The sequence below is a fragment of the Phaseolus vulgaris genome, chromosome 5 (genome assembly GCF_000499845.2).
Source record: "Phaseolus vulgaris cultivar G19833 chromosome 5, P. vulgaris v2.0, whole genome shotgun sequence".
Classification (NCBI taxonomy): domain Eukaryota; kingdom Viridiplantae; phylum Streptophyta; class Magnoliopsida; order Fabales; family Fabaceae; genus Phaseolus; species Phaseolus vulgaris.
In genome coordinates, this window is record NC_023755.2 from 39426717 (window position 1) to 39442552 (window position 15836).

General features: G+C 34.1%; 2 protein-coding genes across 2 annotated transcripts; both read left to right on the forward strand.

Annotated features, from left to right (window-relative positions):
• The first annotated feature begins 2767 nt into the window (after positions 1 to 2767).
• On the forward strand, positions 2768 to 8418 carry LOC137835925 (nuclear pore complex protein NUP35). The gene is made up of 4 exons (XM_068644683.1): positions 2768 to 3019; positions 3813 to 4420; positions 7597 to 7708; positions 7917 to 8418. Exons 2-4 carry the CDS (start codon positions 3843 to 3845, stop codon positions 8217 to 8219), a joined length of 993 nt encoding a protein of 330 aa, XP_068500784.1. The 5' UTR covers positions 2768 to 3019; positions 3813 to 3842; the 3' UTR covers positions 8220 to 8418.
• A 968-nt stretch (positions 8419 to 9386) lies between these two features.
• Positions 9387 to 15395, forward strand: LOC137835926 (probable inactive ATP-dependent zinc metalloprotease FTSHI 2, chloroplastic). Its single transcript, XM_068644684.1, has 11 exons — positions 9387 to 10864; positions 11152 to 11324; positions 11602 to 11703; positions 11798 to 11962; positions 12064 to 12204; positions 12585 to 12743; positions 13516 to 13601; positions 13841 to 13919; positions 14441 to 14563; positions 14770 to 14826; positions 14948 to 15395. Exons 1-11 carry the CDS (start codon positions 9496 to 9498, stop codon positions 15161 to 15163), a joined length of 2670 nt encoding a protein of 889 aa, XP_068500785.1. The 5' UTR covers positions 9387 to 9495; the 3' UTR covers positions 15164 to 15395.
• The last annotated feature ends 441 nt before the right edge of the window (positions 15396 to 15836 follow it).

Genomic DNA, 15836 nt, shown 5'->3' on the forward strand with positions numbered 1-15836 from the left:
ATTTTCACTAATAACAGAGATAAAATTAATATTGTCTGGTTTATAATATGATTTACTTCAGTTAATAATATACTTTAGAATTAATATTTTTATTATTCATGTATTCACTTAAATAAAATCAATATAAGATTGGGACAATTAATTGAATAATTAATCATAATTTTAACTTTTTTTTTATTATCGAGAGAACAAGACACGTGAAGTGTATATATAAGGAATTCACGTTACATTCAACCAAAAATTCTAAGAAAATAAAATTGTGAAATGTGTGACTTAGACTCAATTGATTTGTACTTTTTTTTTTATGTTTTAACATGATGTTTAATTTTAACATTATTTTTTATAATTTTTGGGATTAAACAATACCAATTTAACTTTTATTAAATAATTAAATATTAGGTACCTCTAATTTAAAAATATAATTATGAACATGTATGATCATATTAAAAAAATATTTATTGAATTGATGAATACAGAATAATTAAGTCGATAACTAATAAGTAAAAAACACGTCTCTTATTTTTTTTATAGTTCAAATATGTATAATTACTTCATTCTGTGTGAAATTAAATGTTTTAAGAGTTTGATATTTGTAACTTTAAGTAAAATAACAGTGGAATTATCATTTGAATATCTAAATGTTTCCTTATTTACTTTTACCCTGTAATTTTTTTTACTCTTTTATTTTGAGTTTTATTTTTCACCGAAAGCTTGTAGGAGTACTGTTAAGAATTATTTACGCATAAGTATATTGAAGAATCACGTGTTTATGTTTTAGCTTAAGATAAAGTTATCATATCTTAAGTTAATGATCACATTTAATAACACATATTCAATAACACATGTAAGTACACAAATTTCATTCTCAATGTTTTATGTAATATAATCAAAATATAGAAACGAAAATAAATATCAACAAAGGAATATCATATCAAGAAAATATAAAATAACAAATTTTCTAAAATCTAAAATTCTAATACATATTGGACATATAATAAACTGAGGTCATAATTTGAAAATAAAAATAAACACTATTTTATTTAAAATCCTTTATGAAAAAGCATAAACATTTTATTTTATCACGTTATAATTAAGGATGTATCGACTAGCTTGAAATTCAACACTTACTCAAGGAGGACTAAAACCATTACATCAAAATAGAGAATTAACGAGACTAAAAAAATAAAAAGTATTAAGTGGTATATTCTTAATCATAAATTAAATTCTTATCCATGTCCAATAACAAAAGGCCCACAATAATTATATAAATAAACACACATTTCAAGAATTAAGCGTCAGGATGTCTTTTACAAGTAACTCGTCCAAGTCTAGAGATCACGTAGAGGAGTAGAGAGGTGAAAAGTGCAAAAAGAGAGTATTCTATAGGAAAGAAGAAAAAAATAATCAACCTAAAAAGAAGGTAATGGTTATTTTTGATTTCAACAAATGATACATGTTATTCTTTGTTTTTATATTTTATTATATTTTAGTGTTTTTGTATAAAGAATGCAATTGCTACTATTTCTTTTAAATTTCAAATTATTATTTTGGTGTTTTTGCTTAAAGAACGCAATTGCTACTATTTATTTTAAATTTCAAATTGAGAGATATATTTGTAGAAGGAAGGAAGAAAGAAAGAAAGAAAGAAAGAAAGAAAGAAAAAGAAAAGAAAGAAAGAAATAAATAACACACGTTTTTCACATGTCAAATAAAATAACATTTTTTAAAATTTTTTATTTAGGTCCAATAACAAAAGGTTTGCGATAATTATATAAATAAACACAAAGTTCAAGAATTAAGCGTCAGATTGTATTTTGCAGGTACCCACCCGACCCGAGTCTAGAGATCACATAGGCGAGGAGTAGAGAGATTGAAAGTGCAGAAGGAGAGTATTTGAGATAAAAGAAAAAAAAACACCATCAACGTCAAAAGAAGGTAATCGTTCTTTTGGTTTCAACAAATGATAGATGTTATTATTGGTTCTTTATATTTTATTGTATTCTAGTGTTTTTTGCATAAAGAATGCAATTGCTATTATTTCTTTTAATTTTGAAATTGATATTTTGATGTTTTTAAATAAAGAATGCAATTGCTACTATTTATTTTAAATTTCAAATTGAGAGTTACATCTTTAGAAGGAAGGAAGAAAGAAGAAAGAAATAAAGAACGAAGGAAAGAAAAAAAGAACACATGTTTTTCACATATAAAATAAAATAACATTTATTTTAAATTACTTTCTTGATTTCATTTTAAGCAACTCTATTCATCTGTAAACCTATTATTCTTTTATATCTACCATCAAGTCGATATGTGAATATCATCACACACTCTCTGATTCAAAAACTACCAATGAAAGCAGAGGAAAAGTTTGAAGAAGAAGAGAGACTGAAACTAGAAAAAAAAAATATTGATTAATCAATTCATTATTTTTCTTTTACATATTATTTTTATTTTTAAATATTGACTTATCCAAAAATATTTTTGTATGTATGTTAAATTTTTATCATATTAAGTAAAAAAAGAAAATGGGAATACACATATCCTATTGCGCACATTTTTAGGCATAAAATTGTTTAATAGGATTTTTTGAATTGATTCATTGATTTCAATATGGATAAAAAAGTAATAACTGATCCTCCAATTTTTTTTTTTGTGATTTTTAAACTCACAATTGTTTTTGTTTTGGACACAAAATATGAAGGGTTGAAGTTAAAAAAAAGTGTTGCAATAAATCCTATAAGGCAGTTTTTTCAAAATTCAAAGGCCTAGTCACAATGAAAAATACAAGGAAATAAAGAAGAGAAAGGAGAAATTAGGGTTTTGAAATGAAAAATTTAAAACGACTAACAGCACTATTACAAAATACATAGAATTGCCCCCTTCGACGGAGCGCTCCCTCTTTTGAGCTTCAGCGTTTTGGTTTGGGAGGGAAAATACCAAAACCTCAAAAATCGAGTCTCAAGCAACTCAACATTTGTGATCACATTTGATTGCATTCAAACCCATTTACATCCACCAGGTACTCTCTCTTTCTCTCTCTTCTGCACAGTCTATAGCGTTTGAATTTCAACCCCAAGGTCAAGGGGGATTGGTTTATGCGAATGGGAAAACCAGTCTTGTAAGAAACTATTTGTTTGTTTTTGGTGTAGTTTCATGTGTTATTGCTGTATTGATACTTTCGTTCTCGATTTTTTTTGGCCGAGGCATTTTTAATATATTTCTTTGGAAATTTCGGTGGTTCTCTTATTTGTTACTGGTTGTAGAATAAATTGATTGAGTCTCGTACTCCGAGAACTTCATTTGCGGATTGCCTGTTTATTTACGTCTTCGTCATGTTTTTCAAACTTGTTTTTTTTTTTAATGAATTTACAGTAAAATTTGCTGTCTGCCTAGTTATTTTCTTGGATCCAGCTTCTAAAAATTCATGAGAAAATTAATGGTTAATATTATGTCTGTATGCATATAAATCATGGATGTTTTTGAATATCGATAACTATTATTCTTATCAATGATTGAGAATATTTACAGTATTTTTCCTCAGTTTAGGGGAGTCAAATCCTATTATTTACTCTCTTTTTCCTTGGTTTAATTTTCTGTGGTAAAAGAAAAATAAAATTGAATTAGTATATAAATTTCTCAGGTTCTGACATGTGCCAGCAATACTCAGCACAAGGAAGTACTTTGTATGTAGTGAATTTAGCTCCTTGTTAAATGTGCTCATTCCTCATACTGGGGAACCCGATTCATAGTCTTAGCTCAGCTCTTTCAGTCAATTTGGTTTTAATGCATCTGTTCTGTTGGCTTGTTCTCAGGTATTAATTCCGTTGTTAAATATATAGACCATGAGCACTACCGTGCAAAGAACACCAAGATCCGGTAGGCAGTCTTTATTTTTCCAGGATTTAGCTTCACCTGTTTCTACTCGTAGAGGAAAAACTTCAAGTCCCGGTCAGGCAGCTGCAGTATCTGCACTATGGCGTGAGAACTTTGGTAGTTCGGACCTTCCTCCACCACCTGTTTTCACCTTGGAGGACAGATCAGACTTTTCTCCTGAATCAGGCATACTGGATTATCAAGTATCCCCTGAGATTAAGTCAGACATTAGAACTCCCGTCCAAACTTATAATAGGGAATTTTCAACTCCTGGGAAAAGCAAATCTGAGGCTAGCACATCTTATGCTTTGAGAGGGGTACAACAAAACCAACAGGCCTCACCGGGTTTGAGTTGGTGGTCACCTGCAACTGCAAAGAGTGGTGGGGAACAAGATGAGAAGGGAAGAAGTTCACCAGTTGAGGGTGTGGTTCAGCCTGGTGCTTTGATCACCCTTCCTCCACCGCTGGAAGTGGCAAGGCCTGAGGTTCAAAGGAATTCTTTGCCAACTGGGAATCTCAATGAGGAAGAATGGGTAACTGTATATGGGTATGTCTTAACTCTGCTTTAGCATCTGTGTTTGTCTATTTGCGGATGAATACATGCATTCCACTGCAAATCTAAGTATAAATAATTGTCCTTTGAATTCTACACAATTTACTTCTATCTTACATAAAATAGCATGAATAATATCAGCATAGATTTTTACTTCTGTACTCCTAAAAGATCAAGAAAACTTACTCCAAGCGCTTGATAGCATACCCCTGCTCCTAAAGCACAGAAAGGTCTTATTCCAATTGCCAAAACTGCTGGGCAATGCATGTGGTAAGAAAAAACGTACAACTATTTCTGAGTAAGAATAACAACTCATCCTCCATCATTGTGCATTCTAGTAGTTGATAAAATGTTGGTGTACTGTGAAAGTTTGTAATATTTCATTACTATTAGTTTGTATGATGTACTGCTATTCTAACTTCCTACGAAGAATTTTAGTAGAGGCTTTTTATTCTCGTTGTTTTCAGAGTTGTTAGTGATAAAATGAAAAATCATGTGATTGCTAAGGGAGTTACTAGAAAATATTGGTGGTATAATTTATCTCAAATTCTCAGTGAGGATTACAAGTCTATGAAGTTTTATTTTTTGGATATCCTGTAGAGAACTATTCCTAATTCTAGGAAGGGCTGCAAATGGATTGTCAGGCATATAGGAGTAATGGCCTTAAGGCTCCAGATAACCATGTGGAAAGTATGGTAGTTGGCTGAAAGGAAAATGGAAATTATGGTAGTTGGCTGAAAGGAAAATTCAACTACCGGAATACCAATGTGGTGGGGGAGGATAATGGAAGAAGTGAATTTTGTCGAAGAAGATTATTACAATGAGAAAAAGGGGGAGAGAAGGAGGGTAGATAAAAAGGCTATTAGAGTAAAATTGCAACAACCTTGTGATTTTGGCTAACTAAATGCATAAAATATAAAAGCATGAATCATAATGCAGTTGCGTATGACAGAAACTAAAGAATAAGAGCATATCATGCAAGTACAAGTGCTTCATAGAACACTCTACTAACTTTCCATTATATAGAAATGTATTTGGGATATAGCTTGCTGCTCAAGGTGTGGAATTTGGCTTCTAAAATTAGGAATTGTCAGTGTCTGTTGAAACTATGTAACATATTTCCATTTAGTGCATTCCCTCACCTCAAACACTAAAACATTCACCAATGTTAGAATAACTATTGAGACATAGCCTTAGCAAGCTCCATTCTTAGCCAAAAATTCCACCAGTCCTTGATTCACCTTGTTGCAACTCCTTATAAAATGATGGTTGAAGTAGTATTATTTTATCGAGGACAACCAAGGTGCGCAGTATTTTCTAGAAACACTAAATAAGGCACCATTGCCAAAGGCGTTCCATCAGTCTCATTCACCAAATGCTCCTAATGGTAGAGTTGAAATACATTCTGTCAAGAACAAGAAGACTGAGGATCTCCAGTTAAGTGCAACATCTAAGATTACCCCGCTCCTTCAGGTTTGCATTCATCGAAACTATGTAACCAATCTTAGATGCTGCATTCAACTGGAGGTCCTCAGTCTCCTTGTTCTTGACAAGATGTATTTCAACTCCACCATTAGGAGCATTTGGTGAATGAGACTAATGGAACGCCTTTGGCAATGGTGCCTTATTTAGTGTTTCTAGAAAATACTGCGCACCTTGGTTGTCCTCGATAAAATAATACTACTTCAACCATCATTTTATAAGGAGTTGCAACAGGGTGAATCAAGGACTGGTGGAATTTTTGGCTAAGAATGGAGCTTGCTAAGGCTATGTCTCAATAGTTATTCTAACACTGGTGAATGTTTTAGTGTTTGAGGGAATGCACTAAATGGAAGTTGGAAGCATGTTTCTTAGACGATCACTCGTGCTGTCTTTTAACAGGAACTTATTGCTTTAGTGAAGATGTATTCTTTTACCTCCTTGGGAACCAGATTTATTTCAGGTTAACATACTTGATCATTATATAGAAATGCATCTGGGACATAGCTTGCTGCTCAAGGTGTGTCCTTTGGCTTCTAAAATTAGGAATTGTCAGTGTCTGCTGAAACTGTGTAACATATTTCCATTGACATATTTTGTAAACAAATTTTAATTTTGGTATCAGAGTCTATCTTAGCAATTGTTTGTCAGGCCACCCACTATCGGTTTGATTGGTTGATCAAGAACTAGAAGTAGTTTGTGCTATTAGACAAATCAGTATAAAAATACCGAGTAATCCTTCTTCCTTTAACCTCTTGCGTTGCATGTTATTTAGACTGTGCTAACTAAAGAAGGCAAGGCTTTGCAAATCAAATTTATGAATATCTTTGTTGGTTCGCCTGACCAAATACTTAATTGTTTGACTATGAAGTATCAGATGATACTTGCAAAAACTGAAATAAATTTTTGAAACACAATTCAACCATCCCTTGATTTTTTTTCACAAAGGGCAATTGGGGACTTTTAGGGCTCAAAAATACCAAGAGTTAAGAGTGGTTGTGGCGATTCCATAGAAGTACATGAACTGTGTTGTAATGTGGAGAGAGGTGTGGAATAACTCATAAGAATTTAAAAGTGACCTTGTTGGTGAGGCATTGAGTGTTTTCTATAATATATGTAGTTTTCATTTACTTGAAAGTTTTGGGGAGATGGGATACACATCACATATATTTCACTTGTCTGTATTCATTCTCAGACCTAAAACATATTCACTCTTTTTTGGCAGTACTAGACCTTGATGCTTTTTTTTATACATCCCTTTTTCTCCAGTTCTAGGATCTTCATTTCTTATGTATTTCAATTTTTAGATTGTTTTAATCTTTAAGTCTGAATGATAAGTAAAAAGGATAACATTTGGATTCCTATGGTCTTTCAAGATTTGACAAGATTATGATTTCAGTGAAATGTTAATGATTTATTTAATTAAGATTTGGGTGATCATTTTTGTAGAGTTAGTTTTTGAGAGACATTGTAGGGTTTTTTTGTCTCTGTATTTTGTTATAGTTAATTTTTTGTTTTCTACATTTATCCTTGTGTAATATATTATTGTCATGAAAGTATGAAATAAATTATTATATTTTTGAAGTTGTATGACATTGCTGTTTGCTACAAAACAAATGGACCTTACAGAGTTTAACTTTGTATTTGTATATACCAATATGCGTTTTTTTAACAATGCTCTTTGTGTGCAGGTTTTCACCAGGTGATACTAATATGGTCTTAAGGGAGTTTGAAAAATGTGGTGCAATTTTGAAACATGTTCCTGGTCCTAGAGATGCAAATTGGATGCACATTTTGTATCAGGTTTGCAATCTTTTCCTTGCTTGAATGGAATAATTATTTTCTTTATAAATCATTAGTTATATTTTAATCCCAGACTATATCCGTGGCACTTGTCGTTGTCATTTTGTTGATATATTAAGAAGTGATTCCATTTTTTAAACCTTGCTATACTCTCTTTCAAAGTGATTTTCTATGGTTTGTCAACCAACTTTGTTTATTGCTGATACAGAATCGATCTGATGCACATAAAGCTCTTAGCAAGAATGGAATGCAAATTAATGGAGTACTAATTGTTGGTGTGAAACTGTTAGATCCCATGCAACGTCAAGCTTTAAATGAAAGGCTTGACAATCAGGGATTTATGCCCTTACCTCTACCCTCAGCTAGAAACTCAGGAGTGAACACATTGAAAGCACCTGTTCGACCTTACTATCCGCAGAATGGCAACTCTGCACGCCAGACTGGAGGAACCATTGCTTCCCCAACAAAATCACTGGTGTCCAAAATCATGGACTTAATGTTTGGGGTTTAAATGAGCTGTTCGGCTGAATCAAACTAAATATTATTCTGTTTTGTTGTAAGCAATGATTTTACTTTCTTCATGCACCTTGAAGAAGTTCGGCATGTGTTCATCGGATTGAGTTGGAATATTTACTCTTTGGATCCCAATTGTTAGAATTTGTGGCATTTTAGCTTATCATTTTTATGGATAACTTCACTACGGATTATTACTCCTGTGTTTGAGAAACGAGACCACAATATATAACTTAATGTCGATGTAAATCTGATGATTGCTCGTGCACTTCAGATTTTGGAATAGAGCATGATGGTGTTTAATTTATGTAGCTCGATCTGACGCAGTGGGAGGAAGGCTTTGGTTATTGTAGTCTAGGAACCTATGCTTTCCATGTGTGATGATTTTGTAAACTATTTTTACAAGTTTTTGGTGTGGTATGGTTTGATTTCAGGTACTGGAGTTTCAAGGATGCACGTATATTTGTTGATAAATCGAAGTGTTATCTCATTTCAAGAACTGGGTTTCAGAGAAGGTGAAATCTTGAATTTAGTTTTAATCTCGGACATACAAATGTTTAATACGATTGCATACACTATGCGTACAAGCTACCAATAACAAAAGTATGAATTTGAGCTTCTGAACGAAATCAGGGTAAGAAATCACGTTACAATTCATTTTTAAAAGATTATGATTACTAACAACACGATTATGCATAAACTTCCTAAAAAAATTAGAAAAAAATAAACCATTTAACTTTTTTTACCTAAACTATTGTTGAATTTAGTTAATTTCTCATCTATAATTTGATACGGATTTTTAAAACAAGAATATCTTCCCCGAATCCTTTTAAAGATTGTCTACATACAGTATAATCAATATGTAATCTATTGATATTATATTAAAATAGAATATTATATATGGAATTTTAAGCCAAATATAATTATATTATTCTTATTTAAAGATGTTTCTCATAATTCAAAAGAGTTTATTTCTTATTCTTATAATCATTATAATATATGTTATAATGTATGTTAGTGTTCGATGTATCAAACACGACGGCGTATGTCTAAATCTCGTATGTTACCATTATTTTTTTAATATTCTTAAACTGAATATATTAGCCCAATTTATTTTAAAAGAAATGTCTAAAATATATAAATATATTAATTATATATATATATGTATATATATATATTAATTTATTATTATTAGTTACAGAAGAAGGAAGCACTTATCCGCAAAAGATGCAGGTTGACGATGAAGTGAGAATGTAACACTCAACATTGTTCGCATGGCTTCACATTGCTTCCTTCGTTATCCTTCATCTTCATTTTCCCTAAACCCCAAATTCAGAAACATTCCAAAGCCACCTTATTACCCTTCCATTTCCTCGCGAATTCGAACCCCAAAATCCGATAATGACGAAAACAATGACGACAACAACAAAACCCCAAACCACAACCGCTTCGACATCCTCAAACTCTCCGTAACCCTCACCGTCATATCTGCCACCCTCCCCCAAGCCGCCGCCGCCGCCGCGGCGGTCACCAAGGGCAAGAAACGGTCATCCAGGAAACAGTCCGGCAAAAAACCAGAAGCTCTCTCGCCGGAGGAGCTTAAAACATGGTCTCGAGGGCTTCCCGTGGTCTCCGATCGCCTTCCCTACAGCGAAATCATCGAACTCAAGAGGGATGGGAAGCTGAAGCACATAATCAAACCCACTTCTGCGAAATTGAGGCAACGCAGCGAAGCGGTTCTGGTTGTTTTGGACGATTCGAGAGTGTTGAGGACAGTGTTGCCTTCGGTTGAGAGTCACAGCTCGTTTTGGGATTCATGGGATGCGTTGAAGATTGATTCAGTGTGTGTGAACGCATACACACCGCCCATTAAGAGTCCAGAGTGGCCTACTCCTCTGTTGTCACGCATTTACGTGCCCCCTTTTGTGCTGAAATTCCTTCTTGCTGAAGATAGCGAAACAAAGCCCAAGAAGGAGTCGAAGAAGGCTGCGGAGTATAGACAAATGAGATTGCAGTTGAAGAAGGAGAAGGATGATGACCTGAGGAGGATGAGGCAAGAGATGGAGACCGAGGAGAGGAATATTAAGGCTCAGAAGAAGGAGGAGGAGAAGAGGAAGAGGAGGGCCATCAGAAAGAGGAAGTACCGGGAATCGATTCGCCAGGCGAGTGAGCGGAATGAGAGAATGGCCTATTTTTGGTCTGATTTGGCTAACAATAGCAATGTGGCTAATGCACTTGGGGTGCTGTTCTTCTACATTTTTTACCGGACTGTGGTGCTTAGTTACAGGAAGCATAAGAAGGACTATGAGGACAGGCTCAAGATCGAGCAGGCCGAGGCCGAGGAGAGGAAGAAGCTGAGGGAGTTGGAGAGGGAGATGGAGGGGATTGAGGGTGATGATGAGGAGATTGAGCAGGGGAAAGGGGAGGATAATGATTATTTGAAAATGGCAAAGCAGTTTATGAGATCAGGAGCGCGTGTGAGGAGAGCACAGAACAGAAGGCTTCCTCAGTATCTAGAGAGAGGTGTGGATGTCAAGTTTAGTGATGTTGCAGGGCTGGGTAAAATTCGGCTTGAACTTGAGGAGATTGTCAAGTTCTTTACTCATGGAGAGATGTACCGAAGGAGGGGAGTGAAAATACCAGGTCTCATTTTGCTCAACTATGATAAGCTTTTAACAGAATAATTTGAACGAACAAACTTAGCCTTCAAGAAAACTTAATTCAAGAAATTTTATAGGACAGTTTTCGGGGACTAGCTCTGGCATTTTTACAGTGTTGCACTTAGATAAGTATTTGATTATCTTTTGTATTCACATAGTATTTGTATCAGTTATCTAATAGAAAAATAAGGAAAGGAAGAAACATTTGATTTCACAGGGCTTTACTCTCGATCTGTTGAAAGTTGAAATGTTAATTGGTGACTTCACCAGGTGGCATACTTCTTTGTGGCCCCCCTGGAGTGGGAAAGACATTGCTGGCCAAGGCAGTAGCTGGTGAGGCGGGGGTTAATTTCTTCTCTATTTCTGCTTCACAGTTCGTGGAAATATATGTTGGTGTTGGGGCTTCTCGTGTCCGTGCACTTTACCAAGAAGCCAGGGATAATGTACGTGATATTTTTTTAGATTTTCCGCTGTGTTCTGACAATTTTGGTTACTTTAAGTCAAATTATAAGTTGGATACTGCAACTAGCTTCCACCAATAAATTTATTTTGTCCATTAGCATGTAAACTTGACACATCCCATTGTTCCTCATTTTATTTGTTTCGAGCTGATTGGAGACCTTTCTTTTTTATTATACTGCATTTTCTTGTCATGTCTTGAAATTTACCTATTTTTCCAGCTTCGGTCATCAGCCTCCATATTTGTATATTAATTTTCAGGCCCCATCTGTTGTTTTCATTGATGAACTGGATGCTGTTGGAAGGGAGCGTGGCTTGATTAAAGGTTCTGGTGGACAGGAACGTGATGCTACTCTTAATCAGGTTAAGCTGGCAGTGCTGAATTTTCAAACTGCATTTCTTAAGTAAAAATTTGTGTTTATATTGGTTGATGTTTCCTATTGACTGAATGCTCCAGCTCCTGGTGTGCTTAGATGGGTTTGAAGGAAGGGGAGAGGTGATCACCATTGCATCCACAAACCGACCAGACATTCTTGATCCTGCACTTGTGAGACCTGGCAGGTTTGATCGGAAAATATATATCCCCAAGCCCGGCCTAATTGGTCGCATAGAAATTCTAAAGGTAGCAGCTCCTCTACATATTTATTGCATTAATAGTTGTTGATTTGTGATTAATGGCACATTATGTAGTTTGCCTATTAAATTTTCCACCTGGTGTCATAGGTCCATGCTCGTAAAAAGCCAATGGCTGAAGATGTGGATTACATGGCTGTTGCTAGTATGACTGATGGAATGGTTGGTGCAGAGTTAGCCAACATAATTGAGGTTGCTGCCATCAATATGATGCGTGACTCGAGGACCGAGGTAATGGCTTCCATATACAATATTGCCAGATAGTTACTGTTCTGGAATTTCCTTTTGGGAAATTGATAGTCATTGTGCTTCGTGAATGGCATGCCACGTTCAATGTCTTTAATACTTTCCAAAATCAAGCAAAATAAAAGTGTTTCTCTGACTGTAAGGGCAAGCTTCATTGAATAATATATTTATTTACTTTGTAACTCTTAAAGGATGCTAGTTTCTGTGTTTCCTGAACAAGATGTTTCTTAATGTGGCACAAGAAAACTTTCATACGTGTACATAAAGGGGATAGCGCTCAAAAGAGGAAGTAATAAGAAAAGGATCTACCAGTTGCTGTAACGTTGTAGCTGGCAGCTTTTCATTTCTTCCTTTCACTATTGCAGATTACTACTGATGACTTGTTGCAAGCTGCACAAATGGAGGAAAGAGGAATGCTAGATAGAAAGGAAAGAAGCACTGAGACATGGAAACAAGTAGCTATAAACGAAGCTGCAATGGCTGTTGTGGCTGTGAACTTTCCCGACCTTAAAAATATAGAGTTTGTAAGGGCCTAACACTATCAATTTTATTTTTGGTAGGCCATATTCTGTCATGTTTGAAACTATGAATTCTGTTAAAATTGAATTAATTGTAAAATGCCATAAATTTTTTTCTTGAACAACTCTTGGAAGTATTTTCATTTGCAAAGTTATCTGCGTGCAATCTTTCCTGCTGATTATTTCTGAGCATATTACATGCCAAATATTAGTAAAAGCCAATTTTATTAGAAAAAATAAGACTTAGCTTGAAGTCAATTTGAGGGAAACTAAGTTGATGGAAAAAGGAACCAAACAAGATTCTGCTTGTCCTACATCACAAAAATAGTTGTTTTTTCCGTTCCTTTTACTATGACATGCTGTTTGTGTTTGAATCATATAATGTGGTACTCATGGATAGTATTTGAAGCTGACAATACAGTGGCGCAAATGCAATGCTAAAAAGAACATTTAGCTAAAACATAAACTAACTGTTATATTGAATTGAAATTTGCTGCATCTTAGAACAATAGCTTGCAAAATTCAAGCTTGTTCTTTGTTTATCTGGTTATCTTTATGCATCCGCAATGTTCTAGAGTAGACACTATAGTTTAAGCAATTCAGGAAGTTGACCTTCTGAGTTTGGTATTTTGTTCTATATCTTTTTGAAATTTAATTGTTATTGGGTTTAATAATGTCATAAAAAGAAATTCTATTTATACTCTGTTCTATGAATATCTGTGATATGAATGTTCCTGACAAGAAATGTGACATTAGCTTTTTGTTTGCTTTGGTGTAGGTCACAATTGCTCCTAGAGCTGGTAGGGAATTGGGCTATGTTCGGGTGAAGATGGATTCAGTAAAATTTAATAATGGAATGCTCACGTATGGGTTATTTATTTAAACTTTTACTCCTTAAAAAATATATTTAGCTATTGGAGAATGCTTTCCAAATGAAATACTTGTCTGTTTGTAACTAGTATAAATCGATGATGTTTTCAAAGGCTGTATGCTGCCTGTATTATGCATTTTAATTATTACTGCTCGATCAAATTGCATTACAAACTGTTTTAGTGCTTCCCATATTATTTTCCTCTTAATTTCTAACTGCTAATATCTTGCAGTCGACAATCCCTCCTTGATCATATTACTGTTCAACTAGCTCCGCGTGCAGCTGATGAACTTTGGTTTGGGAGCGATCAGGTAATGGGATAGTTTTATATGCTTTCCACAAACTTCCTTTTTCTATTTATAAAGCTAAAGGTAAACACACTAGCATAGCAGGACAAACAAATAATGCAATGAACAAAATTATTTCCAACATTGTTCATGTTTTAAGGTGTTGGTCAACCAACTAGCCTTAATGAATGGCATATGAATATGATTTTTCTAGGGACATTTTGGATTTCTGTGAGTAGGATCACTAACATTGTTCATGAAATCTGAGAGAGATCAGAAGGAAAATTAATTAACGTATATGGACTTCAAATTTCTATAGGGCCAGAGAAAAATGAGAAATGACTTTCTTCCAAGTTCTTCATTGATGTTGTTCGTTATGACTTATTGCTTATTTATTTTTACCTTTGTAAATTACAGTTTTTATATCAGTACACAAGTTATCTGTGTCAAATGTTTATTTTGTTGGTCCTTTTTATTTGCTTATATCATATTATGGGTACATTTTAGATCTGTAGAAATATTTAACTTGATTTGTAATCTTTCAGTTAAGTACGATATGGGCTGAAACTGCAGACAATGCTAGATCTGCAGCAAGGACGTTTGTTCTTGGTGGGCTTTCCGAGAAGTACTATGGAATGTCCAACTTCTGGGTGTCCGACCGAATTAATGTATGGATTCTGTCTCGAGTTTTATTTTCTCACGATGTTTCTTATTTGCTGCTTTGGCGTCAGTTACAATTGTAACTTGAGTTTAAATCAGAATTCTTTGCAATGTATAGTGTAGACCAATGTGTCATACTATTCGATTGAATGCCCTTATCTTTGGCAATGATAGTATTTGGCCAACTTACGATTTCAATATATTTCACTGTCAGGATATTGATTCGGAGGCAATGCGAATTCTGGACTTGTGTTATGAACGAGCAAAAGAGGTATGTTATAATGGAAGGAAGGAGAAGGATTAAAGAAACGATATGCTTCTCTTTATTCAGTAAAAGTTTCAATCTCATTTTGCATGAGTCTTTATTGTGAAAACTTTGTTTTGCATATCAGATCCTTGAGCAAAATAGAAGGCTGATGGATGCTGTGGTGAATGAACTGGTTGAGAAGAAAAGCTTAACCAAACAAGAGTTCTTCCATCTAGTAGATTTGCATGGCTCCCTAAAACCAATGCCACCCAGCGTACTTGACATACGAATTGCCAAGTGTAGAGAATTCCAAAAACAGATCGATAGTGGAAAGGAAGCAAGTTTGAGTAGCCAAGCATAACAAATTGCAGGGACAAATGCCCCTGCAATTTTGTGGAATATTTCTTCTGTACCTTGTTGCTGTTGTATATTACATTCTTTAACACAAGTCCCTACGGAGTACGGTCATATTTTTGTTGGGTCTTTAGAGAGTTAGCCTTTGCCAGAACGTTTTGGTTGAAAAGCCAAGTTACAATCTCAACAATTATTTTGCAGAGAGACATTCCTGAACTAATTATTTTACTGTTACAACACATATCGGTGTCGACACCCGTAACACTTATTGGTGGAGTGTTCAATTCAAAAAATATTTGTTGGATTTTTTAAAATTCTAGCACTATTCTTAACACAATTTTAAAAGGTATAAATACAATAATTTTCTAAAAATTTAAATTTATTGTATAAATTTTTATTATGATTATAAAAATAAGGAACAAATTCTTTTGAATCAGTTATAAAAAATATCTTCCTGCTCCTAAAAGAATCTGAAACATACTTTTGTACATAAATATTTATTTTCAATTTATATAATTTAAAATTATATAATATATATATCCGTGTCATCGTATCTTATATTTTAGAAATTATACATATTTTTGTGTCCGTATATGTATCGTGTCACTGTCCGTATCCGTATCTGTGCTACATAGTAACTCTTCTAGGGTTACACTTACAGCTATCTAAATGTGAGAACC

What these genes read in the sequence shown, in the direction of transcription:
- LOC137835925 (XM_068644683.1), top strand. Translation starts at nt 3,843, where the DNA reads ATGAGCACTACCGTGCAAAGAACACCAAGATCCGGTAGGCAGTCTTTA. An exon ending in GAATGGGTAACTGTATATGG is followed by an intron (nt 4,421 to 7,596) that starts GTATGTCTTAAC and finishes CTTTGTGTGCAG; the next exon opens with GTTTTCACCAGGTGATACTA. An exon ending in GGATGCACATTTTGTATCAG is followed by an intron (nt 7,709 to 7,916) that starts GTTTGCAATCTT and finishes TTGCTGATACAG; the next exon opens with AATCGATCTGATGCACATAA.
- LOC137835926 (XM_068644684.1), top strand. Translation starts at nt 9,496, where the DNA reads ATGGCTTCACATTGCTTCCTTCGTTATCCTTCATCTTCATTTTCCCTA. An exon ending in TTTAATAATGGAATGCTCAC is followed by an intron (nt 13,602 to 13,840) that starts GTATGGGTTATT and finishes AATATCTTGCAG; the next exon opens with TCGACAATCCCTCCTTGATC. An exon ending in GGGTGTCCGACCGAATTAAT is followed by an intron (nt 14,564 to 14,769) that starts GTATGGATTCTG and finishes TTTCACTGTCAG; the next exon opens with GATATTGATTCGGAGGCAAT.